Raw genomic sequence first — 22,300 nt, 5'->3', positions numbered from 1 at the left:
CTCAGTAACTAAAACATGCTAATCTTGAGATTATGTTCACTTCTGGATAAAGTTTTGTTTTAAATCGACCAAATGTTATCACCAGAATAGCTTTTGTTAAAACCAGATTAAAGGACTTTCTCAGACTCAGAAAATATTTACCGTACTCAACTCCTCTGCCGTCGGTGACAGTCATACTATATGTTTAGAGACTGTTTCCCTTAAAGAAGTAGTTCAACATTTTCTAAATATGCTTTTTTCTTTCTTGGATAGAGTTAGATGTATTTTTTGTATCATGTCTGTAAACATGAAGACAAAGGAACATGTTTCTGCCTGAAGGTAACTATGTCTGCCTTCCAGCATCTCTAAAGCTCAGTAATTAACACGTTAAATATTGCTTGTTTAATCTGCACTAAAACATAATAGTACATTTAAAAAAAATAGTGGAAGAGGTTTATATGTAGGATTTTTTATTGGCCCAGCCACATGTTCAGTGACTAATAAATAAAAAACGAGTTAAACCTGCAAACCAAAATATAAACATGACAGGGTTTGAAAGAAGACTAAAACATTTTGAATACACTCACACTGTGTGCTGCTTCAGGAACAGCAGATGGAAGTGTGTACATTACCCTATAGGTAACAGCAACTAAGATTGGCATAAACCAAACCCTTCATCAAAAACATTATTAAGACTAGGCGTGTGTTCTAAATACATACATAGGAATGTTTTCCATGTTACTCGTTGAGCTTGTTAGCATGCTAACATAGATATTCAAACACAATACAAGATATACTATTGCATGTTTAATACAAATTAAACAAGCAGTACAATCCATTGTTTTAAGGCACCTAGATCATTATCCAAAAATGTGGTCTAGTGCTTCACAACAAGAGCTCAGTAAGATCCAATTTCAATGCTGAATGATGAAGGTTTGCATGTCAGGTTTGATACAGCCTATTACAGTAAAGAAATAAACATCTGTGAATTAAAAAACCTGCATATCTGCATTCATAGCTAAAACACATCAATGATAGATATTATTTTAACTCCAGATGTGTCTTCATGTGAAGGCCAACATCTCCATCCAAAGCTCCTAGCCTGGCTAAACACTATGACACACTTCATAGAAATAACAGCCATACTGCAATTTAAAAAGGAAGATTTGGCAAAAATAAACTTCCCCATAGTAGATTAAGAATCAAGTGATGTAATGTGAACTCAGCATCAGGGATTTTCTACTTTGGGTAACCAAATTACAACCAACCGTCCTCTTACAACAAAGTCTGCCATGCTCTTCTTGTCAAACGTTTACGCAGCTACAGGCTGTCAAAGTGCAGTACTACAGAGCATATCCACTACTGTACAGTGTAATGTTACACCATTGAAGTGTGTCTACCATCAGTGATTCAGCAGGGATGTTTATTCCAAGGTTACAATCCTTTTACTCTCTGGCTGTATTAGGCTGTTGTCGCAGGCAATGTTGCAAATCAGCTGGACGACATCCATAATATGGCTTTCAAAAAACAATCAAACATCCTTGGCATTAAATCCACAGCTCCATTTTATAGCTTTCTATTTTTTATTTGGTAACAAATCAATATAATTCACCATTTCTTTCATCTTTAATTCTCACTATAAGGAAGTTTAATTTCTTTATCTCTCATGTCCTACTCTGTTAAATATTAATTGGTCTTAGTGGGTTGACAGAGAAGTGGTTTCTAGTTGCGAGGAGGTGTCCCTGCTAGTTTGGAGAGTTTGGGGAAACCAAACACACAACATCTTATCAGGGTTCATCTGTTTCTTAACAATGACGTCAATCAGAAGGTCCACTCCCCAATGTGAGGAGATAGGAGGAAGTACAGGACTGTTCTGCCAAATGGTGGAGTAGCGGAAAGGTGGAAGGTGGGGTAGGTGAAAGAGGACTAGGGCAGTTTAAATGCATGATACACATCAGTAGACACATCCATAATGGGTACATGTAATTCTTTTCACAATACAACAGCTCACTCATTCTGCCTTATATCCACCTCTACCCACTAACTAACTAACCATCATGCACGGAGAAGTGAAACACAACCACTGCATCTCTGGCTCTTGCTGTGCAGCACACACACTTTGCTGCCTCTCTTCACATCTCCACTTTCATCTTGTTCGGGCATCGTGTTATTCAGTGAGTAGCATCTTGCTCTCTTTCTCAGAAGGCTGGGGCTGGGTGTGTGCATGCATGCATCTGTGTGTGTGACAGAGGTATTGATCCAAGCACCGCTAAAAGGATAAAGGAGTCCAGGCAAGCGTGTCCTTGCTTCTGTCACGTCATCAACAATGTCTCTATGTCACTGCACCGTACAACGAACTCTGTGTGCGGTGCAAAACATACCACTATAGTCAATTAACCGATTAGTGGATGCATGGACACTAAAATGAATCAACCTTTTATCTGTATTAGCTGCAGCTAAGTATTATTAACAATTATATAATCAAAACAAATCCATGCAATAGAGAAGCTGATGCTGGAAAATGTTGAGAATTTTTGCTGATAATTAACTGAAATGATAATTCAGTCATTTGTTGCAGATACATTTTCTGTAATTTCACTAATTGTTTTAGCTGTAATGTTATCTTTAATACCATTAACTGAAAATCTGTGATCAAGCAATTTAACTGATCTTTATTTTGGGTCTGGGAAGCTGTAACTGCCTTCGTTCAGTATTTGTGGGACTAAACACTGAGAGGGAATAGTTCTAAATGAGTAAAGTTTTGTATTTATATTTTATTGGGTTATTTTACTCGACTGCATTTGACTATAAGATGTGTTATTATGCACGAATAGAAGTGGGGAAGCTAAGTCATGAGCTAAATGTTATTTTGAGTAAACACCCAAGAATAGTGTCTTCCTTCTGGTCACCCCCTACTGTACTCTGCTCTAGATTTAACTGCAGTCTGTATATGGCTTAAAATACACAGTAAACCTACACACGCTTATATATACAGGTATGAGCGTCCACACTGACAGAACCACACAAACACAGAATAGGAGACACAGGTACAGGAGGGAAGAAGTGTGTAAACATAAACTGTATATGGTGTATTAAAAGTGTGTACTATAAATAGCAGGTTGTGGAAGCCAGTTTCTGTCCTCACTGGCAGTTCATAAAAAGCTCCAGAGCAGGGGACATGTGTCCCTGAAGTGGCCTGTTTGAGTTGCTGCTATGACCCACATCCTAATACTGGGCCACTCACTCACTGCTACCGAACACGGACCATAAACTGCAGGAGCATCCGACTTGTCCTAAGTCATTAATTACAGACCTTGGAGAAATGTTATCCCCCCACTGTAAGAACTCTATGTATTTGAATCACAATGGCCACTTTCCGTATGACCTGGCTATTTAAATTTGCATTGTAGACTAACAAACAAACAAATGGTGATTATTTGTCCACATAATATGATGTATTTGTTTTGGACAATATTATTAGTTCGTATGAGAAGAAGATTATCATCTCAAAGAGACCAATTTCAAGTGAAGTAAATCAGGAACATCCCTCAGTGAAGTGTCACAGGAAGCAGCTACATGAGTAGACTAAGATGACCTTACTACTGGATGGACTTCTTCAACTAAAAGATGGTAATGTCGTAAGACTGATTACTTGTCCACATGGTGTTTTCATTACTGAAAAAAAATGAAAACACAGTTTATCTATGTAGAAGACCCGTTTTGTTCATGAAATGATGTAGAAACCTGCTTTTAATGGCTCTATAGTGACTGACGTTTTTTATTTTTTTGTTCTTTCACATTTAAGTAAACCTCTCCTCTACCTGCACTAAAACATGTACAGTTCATGTAAAAACGACCGCTCAAGTACCTCAATGTCGGCCAAAAGAACATGGACAGTATGTGGATATGTTTACATTTTGCAAATGTGTTTCAATGCTTCTGCTACTGTGCTGTTGATGGGCTAAAATTAGTGACAAGCAGTTTATAGGCCATTGTATCTAGCTTCAGAGAAAAGCGGAATCTGAGGCCATCTGGCCACTGAATCTTTTACAATGCACAGGGTTCAACTTCAACTGTTTCAAACAGCAAAAAATGCATATTTTACCCCATATACTGTTCCATAACATGTGGCATTTTGTCATCACAAATACCAAGCGAAAATAGATGCTTTGAAATACTATTACACTGAGTATTTGCATAAAGGTCAAACACAAATGGACGTCTACTCAGGTGAAAATGCTAAACACTGATTTTTACTCTACACTGTAATAATACATTTAAAAAATGCAATGTTTGCATGAAGCGAGGTTGCACTGCAGTCCTTTCTGGTGGGCTTACACAAGCTGTGTGAGTTTGTCCTGAGAGGGAGGCTGTTATCTGTAAAAGCTGTCTAAATATTTCATTCATGTAGCTGAGTGAATGTTTGTATCGTCTAAAAGTGGCCCAAGCCTGCCAGGGATATGCACATGGAACACTTTTTGCCGCACATGAGTGAGAAGGAGGAAGGATATGGTAGTTCCTACACACTACACTAAGATGATGAACACATTATTCCTTAATATCAGTGTCTGAGCATTTATGTTAGAATGCTGATGCTCAATTTAAAGAGCTGCTAGCATGGCTGTAAATTATTAGTCTTGTTATGTATGTCTCTATCTACTTCGTCTCTGTTGCCATATTTTTTCTCACATTTGGTCCTTTGTTAGTATCTTCAGTGGATGTCCAGAATTGGGTATAATTGCTAACTCTGCAGAGACCTTTAATCTTTAAACTTTAAATCACACAGTTAAATGTTTGCTGACTGTGTTTCACTCTAGTGTGTCACCTGACACCGACTTTCTACTTACAGAATAGTCCCTTGGAAGCACAGGATTCATATTGTGTCCATGATTGGAGGACACTTCAAAAGTCAAAAATACATGTCTTGATTTAATAAAAGGTGATAAATAAAAGCTCTCACGTGAAGTGCTGTTTGCCTGTTTTCTTCATTTTACAATTCTATCTTGCATTGTTCAAACAAACAACTGAAGTGCAGGATGTCAGACTAATGGAGATATATCCTTACATCCTCTGCAGCCTCTCTGTCTATGTCCTGTCCTAACCCCTGGGTCACTGTGGTTCACTGTTACCTGAGGCCAAAATAACCTGAACACTTCTTTATCGACATCCAAAGGCCCTGCTCTTTGAATCCTCAGATCATTACTCCTCTGCAAGTCTTTATCACAAATTGATTATAAATGTGTCCACAATCAAATATAATGGAAGCTTATTTTGTGTGTAAAATATCAGAAAGAGTCCACACACTCAACCACAACTCAAGGTGAAAAGACGCCCTCCTGCGTACTAACAAAAGACAGTGGGGTGACAGCACCCTGACATCTGATACTCTCAATCGCCTTCCTGCTGTTGATGGTCTAGCGAGCTTCCACTCATTGTCTAACACAGATAAACACACACTCTTACACACACACCGTTTCAGCCAAACATCTGCTGTTTTTAACCCCTGGTGGTTAAGAGTGTAAACCTGACAGGGGGGAGAACACACGAGACTAAGCAACTAACAACTGGGAGTGGGGTTGTAAACTAAATCTGGAAATAGTTGTTTATCAAAAACATGTTTCCAAACAATGCTACAATATGCATTAAGACACTAAATAAAAAAGTAGGGTGAAAATACAAAGTCATGTCAAACTATTGATTCTTAAAAAACTAAATCTTACCACCAATGCCTGTAAATTACCCATGCATCTTCAACACACAAACCTGTAGCTACAGCAAAAGTTGGGGCGTGTTTCCAGGACAAACACACTCAGTGTTGACGGGGAAGTGTGTGTTATGAAAACAGAGGCTGAGAGATGACGTGAGAAGAAATGACGTATCTCAGAGCAGACAGAACAGGGGAGGGGTAGAGAAAGCCAACAGTCACACAGGGAGTTAGCACGCAACTCTCTTGGGCCTGTAAGCCAATTACCCGAGCAGCATTGATTGAGGCAGCACTTTAAGGCCTCATCTACACAAGTAGTCCTTTAATACACTGGTCAGATGATGGGAATGCTTCAACCACAAACTATGGATAAATGGGCATTTGCGTCCATTATGTTGTCAACGGGATAAATCTTTTTAGTGGCGCTAATATGACTAATACGGAATATTACAAAATATTTGATCTGAATGTGGGACTTTAATTAAAGGATTTGTCACATCATCTTTATGCTTTAATGCTTGAGAAGCTCAGCTGCTGAGCTGGACAGGTACTGGACACGTTTCCTCAGTCCTGATCAGCTGAACCGGACACCAAGGTGAATATTAGGTCCTGAGTACTGTGGCTGTGTTCAATCAGCACTTCCATCCCCCATTAAAGGGATTGCTGGTCCAAAATGATTTATGAAGGGGAACGTAGAGGGAATCAATGTAGCGCAGGCCCTCAGATTAATGATTAAGCAAATAGCAGCCCCACTCCAGATCCTATCAGGGACCGAGGTGCTGCTAAGAGCACGCCATGCTGTAGTAAGTTCAATTAACTACCATGGGGTCGGCAGAGAGCTATAATACATCTTCTCCTCTCCTACAGTGAAACACAAATGCAAAACATTCAAACAGCCATCAAAAGTCCTTAATAAACAGAACAATGTCCTGAAAGTTGTCATTGTTATGCAGTTACAGTGTCACAATTTTTTTTATTGACATCGATATCATGTCTTTTTTCATTTAAATTCAAAGTTGTCTTCAAATGTCCTATGTGCCTGACCAACAGTCCAAAACTATTCCAGTGAAATTAGCCAAAAATTGGTGCAGAACTAGGTCATGTTAGGTGGGTTTAGTTTGATTCAACACAAAAATGTTCTCGATTGATTCATGAACACAGTTTTTATAGCTTTACTATATATATATATATATATATATATATATATATAAATTAATATATATAAATGTATATATATAAATATAAATAAGCTCTAAAAAATTTCTCATATCTTGGGAATGAAAACCTTTCAAACAATAGCCAGCCCTGAACATGTTGAAAGGCCTAACTTTCTTTGTCAAATAATCTTTTTTTATTTTTCTTCATAAGAAGGGCATGTTTCTCGCTGTGATTGTTTGGATAAAGCGATGATGCAGTTACCCGTTAGTGAGGAAGGGAGAGAGAGGCCAGACACACAATACTGCTGCTGCCCAACACAACAGGCCATTCTTTCAGCTCGCGCCACAACAGTCCTCACAGCTGAGTCCCAGCCGCTATTCTCCTGCTGTTCCCCCTGCTCCCTCCCAATCTCTCCCCTTTCAATATGGGGGAGAAGAATAAGGGAGGACAGGGGGGGCTGAAAATGAATAGTGGGCAAGCACATACAATGTCAGGCGTCATTAGCTGGAAATCTTGAAAATAAAATAGCACAAAAGATGGCAGGATTTTAGTTTATTCACCTATAAGAAAGCACCATTTTTTTAGGAGAAAACTGCGTTGTGAAAAGGGGGGACAGAGCAGAGTAAAGCTGAGAGGAGAGAGCTAGTGTTCAAGGTGGGGTGGCTCAGGGAGATAAAAATGAGGGAGGATGGAAAGATGTGGCAGGGAAATATACATATGTGCAGTTACACACATACAGACAGGCCATCATTACAGACACATGCCACAACACATCAGTCCATCACTACCACACCACAAATCTGCTCCAGCACTGGCTCCCAGAGTCTCAATTCAAAAAAACAAATCCACCTGCCTCAGTATTTCTGCTTCTATGGATCTGTGTATCTTCCCCACCCACATCTCCTCCAATTTAATCCCTGAAGCCAGGGCATCTTTCCCAGGACGATAAGTAAATGTCAGATTTACCTCTACACCGCCGCTGCTGCTGCTGCTGCTGCTGCTTTCCTCTCCTCTCCGCACGTTATTCCACAGAAATATTTGAAATGATAAATCCAAGCAGGCTGAATTCTGCTTTCCCTCTTCCAACCAAACCATCCATGGATCATCCAGTTGTCTGTGAGCAAGTGCTAGCTCCCAGCTTGCAAGCTCATTCAGGCAGGCAGCTAGTATGCAGCTGCCGTTTTCCTTCAAAGCTCCACAAGCAGAGCAAATTAGAGGTCCAGCCCAGCTTAGAGGCTAAGCCATTGTGAGCTATTCACACTCGAGTTCCTGTCTGAGGCCAATGGCTGCAGCCCCCTTCATACTCCCGCCCACTCTCCTCCCTCCCTCCTCCCTCCCTCCCTCCCTCCCTCCATCTCTCTTCCTCGTGCTCTCCCTCTTTTCCTCTCCTCTGTCTTCCTCTCTCCTTCTACTGCTATCTTAGCCATAAATATAGATGCTTGACATTACCTAACACATGGTGCCTCCTGATAAACAGCCAGCTTTAGGCAGGTCTTGTGACTGAGAAAACCTCTCCGGGGGTGAATGCTGGGTTAAGGCAGAGTGTAAAGGGTAGCAAGACAAGCAAGGCTCAGGATGTGGAAGACGATGGTAGTAGGGTACTGGACTGTATAATGTTGAAGATGCTGTTGTTACCACCTATACAACTGTGTAAGTATGACAAAAAGGGTTTTTACTGATGAGCAGAGTTAGTTGCAGGTTGGATTTGTTTACTACGCTCGGATTACAGAACTTCATAAGGATTTTTGGAGATTAAAAGCCCAAAAGAAAAGCTTCCACCTGGAATCACAGGCCTCTACCTGCATGGACATTGAAGGCTGCCCAGGCAACCCGACCACAAAACCCGGGAGCTGCCCTGAGGGAAGAGGACTGCAGTTTTCTGTTTGGATCCACACGGTCCATTCTTAGCCACATGCCCTCATTGTTCCACAGCTTAAAGTTGAAGTATTGCAGCTTTACATTTTAAATCCACAAGAATACCTTAAATGTACCTATGATACAGTTTGATAAGATATAGGTTTGACATTGTGTGTGTATCAAGTATTTAGGTTAGTATTGTGTGTCTGACTTAAAGAATGACATGTGTAACTGTTTGAATAGCTGAAGGACAAGGTGGGACATGTTTTTGTTGGGTTAACAAACCTAAACTCACAATCTCATACATAGGAAGACTACACATTGAGGGCTCTTTTCAGTGTCATTCATGAAGAATTAACGGGTGCAAGGCTTTATCATGTTTCCATAGTATATGTGGTATATAGTATAATATTAAGGGTTGGCCTTTCCTTCAACTCTTTATTAGAGATAAAGAAGTTCAAAGGCACTCTTCTTACTGGATGTAAAGGACACTCATTTTCATGTTATATCTTATTTGGGTTGTTGTTTTTATCTGTGGGAGAGTTAAACTATTAGCTTACTGAAGGCTTAACAAGAAAAAACAGATATAAGATGCTAAAGATTTTACCTTGCTTAATGCCTTTAAGCTAAGCTAACTGTTAGTTTAACTACTAGCTCTATTTTCATACCAAGCGCACAGACATGACAGTGATATCAGGAAAATACTGCATAGGACCTACTGTTAAACCTGCAATCAGTTAGTGATGATAACAAAATAAGGCGTGGAAAAGTAAGAGTGAAAATGGTCGAAACACAAGTAAGCAGCCACATAAATAACAAAGTTAAAGCATATCTGATTTCAGATCAATCTGGTGTTGTCACACTCATTGCTCAGAGGCATCGGGGTTCTCAAACACTTGTGGGCTAGCTGGCCGCCACTGCAACCCATCCCAACCATCACAAGACACTCGCACACAGATTAGTCTTATAAAGGACGACGTGATCGTAACAGGGAATCTTTGTTCAGTTAGTGAATTAGTACAGTTCGTTTCATGACCTCAAAGACACTAGAAGGCTGTCTGAAATAAAATCTGTTAAGAGAATTCACATTTGCTTTGATCAACAATCCCAAGCTCTGTTTTTCTTCCATGTGGACCCTAGGTTGGTAGTATCCCTCTGGTCAAAGCGAGCAAGTAATGCAGTACCCCAGCTGTACAGAGGGGACTACATAAAGCATTTCTGCAGTAGTGGGACAGGATACTGGCTTACTAATAATAAAGTAATTTCTTTCATTTAACCTGGGGCGATCCTGTAAACACACCTTTACCTAGGTATTCACAAGATCAAAAGACAATTGTCTTACGTGAGCTTGATGAGGAAACATGAATGAGGATTATGAATCACTACTAATATTGTGAGCTAAACTTAAGTTTGAGGTTTGTAATTGCAGTTGTTTTTCTTTAGACTCATTTAGTTCGTGTAAAATCAAACTCAGCAGTCTGTTCTAAACATTAGTGCAGAAAGAGGCAGTGTTAATGCATGGTTTCTTCTTCTAACTAGCATAAGATATCTTGGAAATGGGCTTGGAGGGTATTGTCAATAATAAATCAACATCAGAGACGGAACGAAGGAAGATCTGCAGTTCTTTTGGCATGTATGTGATCTATTATTATGGTATCAAAGGATGCCAGTTTGTGACTGTATCAGTTAATATGCTAAATATGGCAATGAAAATACCAACACATGCATTAAACATAACCCGTTCAAACACATAGCCTATGTAAACACACACACAGACACATACACACACAGCATCTGCACCTGTCCTCATACATCATTACTATGCAAAAACACATATTTGCCCAGCTTCCTCACTGAGCTTGGAAGCCATCCTTTCCCCCCCTCCTTGGTCTGTTTCAGAGGGAATCGTTTGTTAACAGAGCAGATATTTGGTCACATGAACAAAATATGAACAGTGCGTTTGTGAAAAGAAGGCAAACAGAAGCAGAGGCCCACTCATCCGTTACAAGAATGAATGGCCATCATTAGCATGAGGCTCCCCAGCAGCACCCTGCAATGCAGCGACACACACAATGGCGAGTGCCACGCTTCCCCCTGCCGTTCCCCCAGAGAAGCCCTTTTGTTTGAGCAGCATCTGGACCTGACCTCCATGCATTCGAGGCTGATGACCCCCCTCTCAGCTCCTCATATCTTCTCCTCTCCTAACCTCCTCTTAAAAACCTGCCTGTACAACAAGCCACCCCTCCTCTTCCTCCTCCTCCTCCCCCTCCTCCTCCTCCTCCTCTCTTCTCCTTCCCTTTACCCTGTACGTTCTTCACACACAGATACCCCCCCACCCTCCCTTCCTCTTCTAGCTAAGGAGAGCAGCCATCTCTTGCTTCTTGAAAAGAGGGTCTGTGTACTAGTAGGCCTTACACAAAGCCTGCAGGGTGAATTAGAAAACCAGAGAGGAAAAAGCACCAGGGCTACTGGCCATCTGTCCCTCTGGGTTGGACGTGCTTGCTCCTAGTGTGCCTGCCCCCCTCTTTTCCTCACATAATTCCCACCCCTACCCCCACCTTCCCTGATTCCCTTAGCCTATATACACAGCATCAACCACATACACACACTCTCTGCCATGCATACATCACAGGCTTTGGATGGCGGATGGCGATGAGAGTGGAAAAAAAGAAGAAGGCGAGAATGAGGAAAGAATAAGGAGCTGCCACTTGCCTGGATGCAGAGAGAGCCTGAAGCCAGTAAATCAAGCCGTAATCCCTTTCTTTGTGTGAGCGGCAAACAGAGAAATTTGTCTCCAACAATGATTTCCCCGAGATCGGCAGTGGAGTGGAAAACAAGGAAGCGAGGGAGTGAAGGACAGCGAGTAGGGGAGGTTGAGAGAGAGAGGGAGTGAGAGAGAGGAGGAGATGGAGGGTGAGAGCAGCAGAGGCAGGGAGACAGTGGGAGCAGCTAGAGTGTGACAGAGAGAGACAGAGGAAGGCAGCAGTCACCGCCGAGCCACAGGGACGCTGACACTCACTGGAGGATTTGAAGTGAAGAGAGGAGAACGACAGAGAAGAGAGGAGGGAGGGAGAGATCAGTGAGGGGGGGGGGGGGGAGTGTTGGGTCGCACTCTGGCTCAAATGCTTGGATAACGCAGAGATAACCCTCATCCCTAAGCAGCAGCTGTAGACGTGAGAGGGAAATGAATCCCACGAGAGAGCGACTTCTCTATCAATTGTGACATTTGCTGCACATGATCACAATGGCCATCTGTAGCAGCGAGGCTATGAAGGAGAGGGGAGGAGGATGGGTTCACAGAGAGAGGGGGGTTTCATATAAACACACACATTCACACACATGCCTCAAAGGGAAAAGAAAACACCTCGAACAGTGGTGGAGGGAAAGGCACCTGTTCGAGTCAAGCAAGAGGGAGCAACACATGTGCTCATGAGAGGGGGAGGAGGACACATGAGAGACACAGAGACAAAGGAAACAGAGGGCTGAGAAGTGTGGCTTTTATTTGACTGCCTTTTGTCATTCTGCCTTGTCATGCCAAGAAAACATTTGCATGTGTGTGTGTGTGTGTGAGAGAGAGAGACAATAAACAGGAGGTGGCAGCGATAGTAGGTCAACAGAAAGGGAGAGAGGGAGGGACAGAAAGAAAGAAAGAAAGAGAGAGAAGGAGTGGTAAGCAGTAGAAACATTTCAGTGTAGAGCTGTGTAGCGCATTGTGTTGTCTGGCCCATTCAGTCTCTTTTAAGTTTTTAGTGGAAAAAGATATGAGACAAATACACACCCACAGTCAAGACGTACATATGCCCTACACAGAATAAGAAGTGATATAAAACATATTTGTCTTTGTCAACAAATGCCACGAAAAGATCAACACAGATCATCATTTTGAGTTGTTTGTAAAGCCAAAGCCCGATGGCAAAATACTATTAAAAAACCTCTCTGTTTCACTGGATGACATATTTCTTTATGAATATAAATGTGGGCACTCTATTTTCTTTTAAATCAATTCTACATACAGCATCCTGCTGCTGTAGAAACTCACAAAAGCACCAAATTCATGTCTGAAAATAATCTCCAACAAACTCCTTTTAAGTCACATTTTCTGACTACCTGTACTTTTGTGAACTGTTTATATTTTTGTCTTCAGTATCAACTATATGACTCAGTGCTACTGTACATATGCAGTAACAGATTGTTTACTCAAGTCTTTGCTGACAATAGGAACAATATCGATAAACAGCAGCATTTTTACAATCCAATCTGTCTAGTCAATGATACTTCTAAACACTGGACCCTTCATCAATGGCAAAGGCTCCATTCACTATGCAACAAGTATCTATTTTTTTTTTCCTCTATGTACAGCTAAACTGAACTGCTTTTATACAAACATGCAGCCCAAAGGGGTTCAAATAACAAGATTAAAACAAAAAAAACAAAAAATCTGAAAATGGTTTCAATTTTATTTTGTCAACGCTGTCTGTCCTCTGTCCTCCTTCCCATCGTGATCTCTGTAAGAGCCCAACATGTTCATCACATAATCAGGGAGGCATCTATTTTCAATATATCAGAACATCATAATCCCATGCAGTGGAGGCTCAGAGATGCGGATTTACCAGTCACATGGCCAAGCGCAATAGAAGGACAGACAGCCAGAGATAGGGCAGAGAGGCAGAGGGAATCAGCAATGTAAAACAAACACACACAGAGGGAAAAAGAAAAAAATACATGAATCTAGTTTTATTAGCGATTACTGCAAAGCAAGGCCTCGTCTGTAGAAACGGGAAGAAAGTGGAATCATGTTCTGTTTTTTTATTAAATTAGATAAGTGCATATGTGTGATAATCAAGGCAATTCATCAGGCGGGAAACACACATATACAGACACATGGACAAACACACATTATAATCACATCCCAGGCAGACCCACTGTGCCATTTTATTGAAACAAGCTTTGTGGTCACGAAATTCAAGGAAATAGTTTTTTATACACACACATGTAATGAGTAAAGTAGGGAAATGAACAGAGTAGATCTGGACTGTGCCATCCAAACTGTTGGACTGTGTCAGATCTAACGGTTTGTGACGTAACCCAGCCCAGCTGTGGAGTCTGGCACAGGGCTGGATGCTTGGATCGAGACACACTTTTTGAATATTTCACAGTTATGTGAGACAGCTGCAAAACTGGTGCCTATGGTCCGGTCAAGAAACCATTGACTCTCTAATTTCAGAGAGATTTTAAATAGGTATATAAAGAGGGACAGAATAATTGATGGGTGAGTGAAAGGCAAGAATAAGATTAAAGATAAGATTATTAGAGATAAAAACTATGAGAAAGAAGCCAAAAGAAAGTGGGTCATTGGGGTAAAGACAACACACGTTTAAGCATTATCCAGCATATTATCACTATGACCATTTTCTCATACTCACAAGGCACAGCATGGCGATACAGATTGGCTCTGATGGTCTTCTGCAGCTCGTGGTCTGGGGAAGACTTCTGAAACCTCAGGCTCAGATAGCGCTTCAGGTCCTTGTTGAGCTTGTGACCTGGAAACAGCACACAGGCAAAATCGGCTTCAGTAAACAAACCTTCACATCAAGAAACATCATCTCTTTGCTGTTTACATGCCGCCATTTGACCAGGAGTAAGGTTATGAAAGGCTGTGACATTTCCATCGTTGAAATGCTCCTGGAGACTTAAAGAGCACAAGTCAGTCATTGTTTACTTTCTTTAGCCAAATTCGGAGACACAGAAACCCTGCAGTAAATATTTGAGGCAACAGATAAATATATAGTAGTTTAAAAATGCATTCAAATGTTCATATATATTTCACTGTTTTAGATCCATGGAATGAACAAGGCTTACTTAAGCAAGCAAACATGCTCAAAGTAACAACGCAGACATGCAGGTATAACGTTTGCCATGTTCGTTTAGAATGTTAGCATGCTAACGGCCAATGGCAAAAAACAAAAAGTACAGCAAAGGCTGATGGGAAAGGTATTAGTTGATGTAAGTCTTTAAAGAATGTGATGGCAATCCATCAAATTCAGTGGTCTGAAGACAGACAGCCTGACCCAGTGATACTGCCATCAATTGAGCTTCAACAAGATTTCATTTATACAAAATGTAATGTATTTCATTAGATTGAAAATGGGGCAATATGCAAATAAATAAAAACCATATTGGTTGTGCAGAGAACTTCACAGTATGTAACAGGATGTTTAATTTAAAGAGAAACCGAGATTGAGGTGGGTTTGGTTAATTAATTAAAATAGTCTCTGATTGGCTTGAATTCCCAGGCTTACTCAGCATCCATCCAATCAGAGGTGTGGATGCTGCTGGCTGAGTTTGGACAGAGCACCGGCACTCACAATGGGGCCAGATGGTCAGAGCTCGCTCTCACGCCAGGGTCTCATTTAGGACCATTTAATGATCTCCAAATATATCTTCCATGTCTGGGAGGAGCTGGCAAGCAGTTCCCTTGGGGGAGGTGCCATGGCCTCCTGTCGGCCTCCGATCACAGCAGAGGAGTTTCTCTTGGCCCGGTGCTTTCAGATGGCAGTGTCAGTGTGGGAAGGTAGTGTGGCATATTTCAGTGTGAAAAGGAATAGCATTTGTGAGATTTGATTGTATCACTAAAAAGTGGGTGTCTCTCAGTGATAGGGTGTCACATCAACATTGTTACACCTCCCATAACAACATTGTTAGATCACGGGGAAAGGGCAAGGCAGAAATGAATAAATTACACCTCAGCCACATCCTTTGGAATTGCAAACAAAGTTTTAAGAAGCTGACATCCGAACACAAACCTGCTACTATGATAGCATTGATGCCTCGCTACAACAACTAGCCTAACACATGCAACACTAGAGGGACCAGAATAACTTTTATTTCAAAATAATGATAAATGACCCAGAATTCAATGAAACACTACATTTTAAATGTTGCTAACTCTTTGTTCCCAGCAATAACTACCAAAATAAGGCTTAGTTTATTTGTTACTGGAGTAGCAAGACATCTTGGGAAGTTTACCTATTTGCTAGATTAAAATATCAACATTAATCCACAAATGTATGGTAAATTAATATTTTGTTTAATTCATGCAAAAGATTGTGGTTATGTGCTGGACGACATCTTTGCTGGAAACTAGCGAGAGACAAAAGTGAGTAAGAATCAAGAATCAAGTCTTTGAGCTAAGCTAAGCTAGCTGGTTGCTGGCTTCATCAGAATCAGGGTTCCTTTATAGTTATGCATATCCCCATCATATAGGTACAGGGATGTACCTATATGAAGGAGATATTCATCTTTTCATATCTCTAAGAAGAAATAAATATGTGTATTTCATGCAAATATCTATGTAGCTCAGATCAATATGGGTTGACTGCCACCAGAGTTAGAGTCAGGGCTGTGGTTGATGTTTGGAAGTGAAAATCACACTAAATGAGGCAGGAAGGGGGTAGGAATTGCTTGCAGCTCAAGAGGAAGTGCTGCTGCTGAGCGACTGGAGTGAGGGAGAGGGACAGGCAGAGAGCAGCAGCTGAGAAAGTGAAAATGGTCTTAAAGCAGAGGAATATTTGTCATCTGCCCTTTGGTGACATCATCATCTGTCAGCTTCACATGCACCTCCTCCCCCCATGGACATTACTATAAATACTGACACATGTTCTAATCATGTGAAGTCCCAAAAGAAACAACAACACAGATCACGGATAAATGGTTCATCTGAAGCCTGAGAAACGGCAATTAGAAACAGCTCCCCTGATACATTTGTTGAGGTTAAGGTTATAAAGAAATAATATTCAAGGTGTAAATCCCATTCAAAAATAAACACAGCTAAGCTAATATTAGCATAGCCATGATTCTCTCTGGTATGAAGCATTTTCTACCCAAAAGTGGAAACACTGGTTGGTAGTGTACCTTGCTGTATTTTTCCGTTCCGTTCTCACACACACACACAGCCTACTGTGTAATTCAGTGCAAGCAAAGCACAGTCAGGTAATTGTTACCTAGCAACCAGCCAGTGCTGACGACCATCATTACGGTCCCTGCTAGGCAAGCAGCAGTCAGATTGTGAAAGGAAAAACAGACACAACAGCACATTTGCCAAAGTATTCTTTCAATTCATCCTCTGCTGATCCACTTCCATGTCTGTGGTGATTTGATTTATATAAACAGCTCCTCGTCAAAGATAAAATATTACACGTACATTAGTGTTATGCATTCAGCGTGGAGTCAGTTTTGCTGGCTCAGATGCTTTCCCTGAGATAAGGACCGCTGTCAGGAACAACCCCCCTCCTGTGGGTGCGCACCGCGAGCAGAGGGCGGGCTGCCCAGGTGTCATGCTCCATCAAAGAGAAAGTCATCAAATATTCAATATTTATGAGGACTAAAGCCGTGTGGATCAGAGATTACAATCACAACATTGTGTGTGTACAGTTCATTCACTGTTTACTTAGTTCTTCCCTGGATTTTGAATCACAAATGTTGTTTCACTTCACAAATAACCAGCTGTAGATGTCAAGAGGAAAACATAAAATAAAAAAAGAAACTGGTTTGGGCTAAATCCTGGTTTGATTTGTAACATTTCAGCTGTGTCACATGTTGATACATTTTCAGAGATATCCACAGAGTGCTACATATTTGTGTTTTCTTGCCAGTAAATATAATGTTGAGATTTGCAAAAGAATTTCATGGTATTTGAATGTTTGGAAAAAGCAATAGATATTTTTTTCTTGACCCATTAAGAGCGGTTTCCTAGCAGCGTACCAAAAAGAAAAAACAAAGCTTAAGAATCCAACAAAAACAACCAGATGTGGTGAGAAAATAGGAGATATAATCTCAGCTCCACAACTACAGCACTGCAGCGTTCCATACAATTTAAACAATACACAGTGAATTGTTCTTTTCACCATGTGTATTGAATGGAGATCCTTGTCTGGTATACAATAAGATACAGGGTATTGTCTGTGAATACTTAACTGTCCGTCTCTCCTAAATATAGTCAGGATTCTGCTGATGTTCCTATAAAATGGTCTTATATTAAGAGGTTCAATCTTTCATTACAGGTGCAGAAAATGTTTTGAGGTTATTAGATCCTGTATGAAAGTAACACTGAGCGTTTACAGCACCAATATAATCATGCTTATTTGCCTTTTTAGAAGATAGTCTCAGGATACTTATATTGAAACAATTACTACTACTTGGAGTTAAAACATTTTTGTTGGCCAAAAAAAGCCATAAATGAACAATTTCTAGCAATTATGTGAATATTTGCTGCTATTCTTAGTATTATATGAAAGTCATTTGATTATAATCTGGTTTTGGACAATAAGTCACACTATTTAAATATGTTATCTTGGGCTCTGGGTAACTGAGCAAATTGAACAATTATCTGCTATCTATTATAGAGCAAAAGGTGAGAAAAATAACTGTTAGTTGAAAGCTGCGTCTTGATGATAAGATGGACCATGTGAGAGCTTGAGGAGATATTCTTGATTCACCATAACAATGAAATCACTCCATCAGGGGAAATCTGAGACACCAGAGATGTTAGCGTATTGAGAGATGTTTCCTGGGAGCTGAGATGTTTGTGGAGCCGGCTGATAAAAGCCTGTGAGGTAGAGATGGGTACTTTTTAACTGCGAAGAGATGAGTGAGGATGTGAGGGCCCTGTCGTTTTAACAGATAGACAGAGAATGAGACAGAGAGATGGGTTTAACCCAAATAAGAGTGGATTATACACATCCTCCATGCCTCCAGTCTGCATTACATAACCTTAAATCTAGTTTTGCATTCCTGTCTCATTTTGGGGATGGTGTGGGGGGAGGGTACATGTGTGTGTTCTCAAACATCTAAAGAGATAGTGATTCACACATTCTCTCTGTGAAAATGAAAACACAGATATACACACAAACAAATACATATCTGTTTTAAAGAAGCAATCTTTATGGTGGTCTAAGCTTAAAGCTGCAAAAATAAGCAACAATTTCAGTCTTTTAAATATGTCGATTTCCAAATGTTCTCTGTTTTAACATGGACTAACAAAACAAGACATTATGTTGGACTTTAAGAAGCTGGGACATTTCTCTCTTTTCTCTGACGTTTTATGAACCAGATGATTATGATTAAATTCAAAAAAGAATTGTTGGTTGCAGCCCGATTTTAGAAACCTCTTGTTAAATGTTGGGATGCTTTTTCCATGCTTGGCAAGAAAAAATGGAAGGGAATTTGGAGAGGATTAAAAAAATACATTTGCATTTTAACAAAATGGCCAGATAGGAAATTAACACAAACATATGGTTGGTGGCTGCTTCAAACATCAGCAAAACACTGTCAAGCAGCTGCAGCCTATAGTACCACATAACAGCTGCGATCACTACAAGTCACTGCTAATACCTGTCAATCACGCCTGTGGACGAAAACATGCCAGGTGGTTCCTATTTCAAAACAGAATGACAACTCTAAAAAGCAGTTGTGGGTTTGGGAGTTTTTTCCACATTACATATCAAATGAAAAGCTATTAGAGAGTGGAAGAATAAGAGAAAACGTCTACATGTGTGTGAATGTTTGATGTTTGTGTGTGTGTGTGTGTGTGTGTGTGTGTGTGTGTGTGTGTGTGTGTGTGTGTGTGTGTGTGTGTGTGTGTGTGTGTGTGTGTGTGTGTGTGTGTGTGTGTGTGTGTGTGTGTGTGTGGCTCTATTCAGCTGCTGATTGGGATTCATCTCTCGTCCTCCAGCTCAACACTGCCCTCTGTGTCTCTGAGCCTCACTACTGAAAGACTGCTTCACACATACACCGTCACCATAGCAACCCAGAGCCAACCAGCGAATGAGGTGAGCCGTGTTTGGTCATTATGGGATGCTGCCCCCCAGTGGTGGCTCTCAAGTCTATGAGGTTGTAAAATATATTTTTTATTAATGGCTGCTGTAGTTTAATAAAGCTACAAAATGAAAGGTGACTGAGAAGATTTACTCATGACCATCCTTGAGAACAGTGAGGATAAGTACTGGGCTACGAACATAACTTCAAACGTATACTTTATTACATTTCAAAGAGAAGTATCGCACTTCACAAACAAACAAATAATCTGATTAATTTGTAAAATGAGTTATTGTTGCAGTTTAGATTCAGTAATAAAAAGGCTCAACATTTTCTCTAAATCAAATCAATGTAACATGTAACAATTACATGTATAGGATCTATAAGAGGGCCAGTGTGTTGGTTACCTTTGAGTACTTACATTTGCTGATTATATCGGCACTTTTACTTGGGTTAAATCCTAAATCGTATACATCTACTTGTATTCCTAGTGCTATTGCAACTTCTTTCACAGGAGCCAAAGTAAAATATGTGACAGCTCCTTGCACCACTGCCACCCAGGTGTTGACATTGCACCTAAAAGTTCTCAACACACTTAGTGACAGTCAACATTGGTTGGAAAGCAGACACAAACAACTAAGACTAAGATAAGACTCAATAAGTCTAACCCAATCAATTGTTTTCTTTTAAGAAACAGACCACGCATAGATGTGTCCGTTTATACTTGCCAATGTAGAAAACCCCTAAATTATAGATGTTCTGTGGGAAAAGGCTGTACAGTTAATACCTTACAGTGGGTATGTTAGTGATATGCAAGCAAAACACATAGTACAAGAGAAGGTGGTAACACACAGTGAATTGAAACAGTCTCAGACTCTAGTTCACTGCTAAAATACAATTTAACAAACACAAACATTACGAAAGATGAATCAACATTTTAATTCCACGTAGCTTCTGGAGTTATTGGGTGTAGCAGAAGAAGGTAAACCACAAAGATGCCAAGAGTCTGCGTGCATGTGTGTAGTCAGTGCAGCAGTGGTCAACACTGTCATCGCTGGCACAGATTATGTGTTAAATGAAAAGCAGGAGAGCAGACAATCCTGCCGTAACACACACACACGCACACACACACACACACACACACACACACACACACACACACACACACACACACACACACACACACACACACACACACACACACACACACACACACACACACACACACACACACACACACACACACACACATCTAATGAAACACCACCTGTAGTGATGACAGAGAAGATTATGGTGCAAGACAAGATGCCCTCACAGGCTTGATCCCAACTAGAGGGATTGAGGTAAAGGGACTCTGTGTAGGTGTTAGGCCCTGAAACAGCCAGGTGCACTGCGCCGCGGTTAAAGGTCTATATGCTTTAAAATTAAAGAGCAACATTTTGGGAAATGCTAGTTGGCTTTCTAGCGAGATTCAGATGAGAATAGCGATACCGATCCCATCTGATCAATAGGAAGCCATCAGCCTTAGCTCAGCAAAAAAGCTGAAACAGAGGAAACTATCTTATCTTTGCATGAAGGTCAAACAAATATATGTACCAGACCATCTGAAGCTCACTGATCAATACATGATTTCAGATTAATTTATTGGTGTAATATGTGTTGGTAAATTTTTTGGGTGGGATTAGTATAAAAAGGTACAATACCTGGTCCGATCCAAGAAACTGTCCCGCTCTTAACAACAAGGCTTTAGAAAAACACAGAGTGTTTCCTCATGTTTCCTGTCTTTTCTATCTAATTTATTTAGTCCGTAGGATAAAAAAAAAGACTGGGGCTGTGAAAAACACAATATGTGGTTGTGGTTACAGTTCTGGCACAGTTAGTACAAATGTATTATATATTATTCAGTGAGTTTTAGAGATTATGTTAGGCAGATTTTGTAACCTTCAGACTGAGCCAGGTTAGCCGTTACCACCCATTATGCTGAGCTAAGCTTCATATTTAATGTAGAGACACGAGAGTGGCATCAATATTCTTTTCTAACTTCGCATATATTTCTTGGAGATTTGCTCCATATTAGAAAAAGCATTGCTGTACAGAACTAGAGGAGCAGTGGTCAGCTGGTGAGTTCACAAGCCTGTCTGTTATCACATTTTGATTAAGGCGGCTCCACTCTGTCTGCGTGCTTCTATCTGGCATGGTGCTGTGGCATGAGAGGATCTAGAAACTTAAACACAATTACTGACAGAAAATCACCCACTGACTGTCCATTACTGTTTTATTTCTAAGAAGCAATTTTCTAAATCTTTGAATTGCCCTTTTTGTCATCATCTCATGCCATCTCAGTTCGATAACCCAGAGCTTGAAGAGCACAAAGAGAAGGCATTTCCTCCAGAGGACAAATAATATTGTATTTCCTCTTGCTGATTCCAAATAATGGCCACAGAGTAGGAACTGGAAATGCTGGTTCTTAAACAGTAAATTCCATTGTTTCAGGGGCTTCCTGTGGGTCTCAGGACATCCCGTCAGTCAACACTTGACTCTCCAGTTACACATGAGAGCATTTAACTCTACATTATCCAGCAATATAAGGAGGGCCGTCTGAGAGAGGTGGAAATCAAGAGGGGATGCAACAGACCAAACTAATCCAATACTCCTGCTCTCAGTGATGGGTTTCACTTGGCTCTCTCTTGGTGTGATAGCGAAGCTGCAATCTCGAGCTAATACACAGCCATTATCCAGGCTGAGAGGTCATGACAGCTGATACAGCAGACGTGATGATAATGATATTAA

General features: G+C 40.6%; 1 protein-coding gene across 1 annotated transcript in view; it reads right to left on the bottom strand.

The window, feature by feature from the left end:
• Positions 1-22,300, bottom strand: part of LOC134868702 (membrane-associated guanylate kinase, WW and PDZ domain-containing protein 1-like) — an 80,693-nt gene that overhangs the window by 40,641 nt on the left and 17,752 nt on the right. Inside the window, 1 exon segment of the mRNA XM_063890000.1 lies at positions 14,122-14,238. Coding sequence (XP_063746070.1) covers positions 14,122-14,238 — 117 coding nt within the window.

This window comes from Eleginops maclovinus, chromosome 1 (genome assembly GCF_036324505.1).
Source record: "Eleginops maclovinus isolate JMC-PN-2008 ecotype Puerto Natales chromosome 1, JC_Emac_rtc_rv5, whole genome shotgun sequence".
Taxonomy (NCBI): Eukaryota; Metazoa; Chordata; class Actinopteri; order Perciformes; family Eleginopidae; genus Eleginops; species Eleginops maclovinus.
The sequence above is the reverse complement of the archived record's forward strand: the minus strand, read 5'-3'. Positions and strand labels throughout refer to the sequence as shown.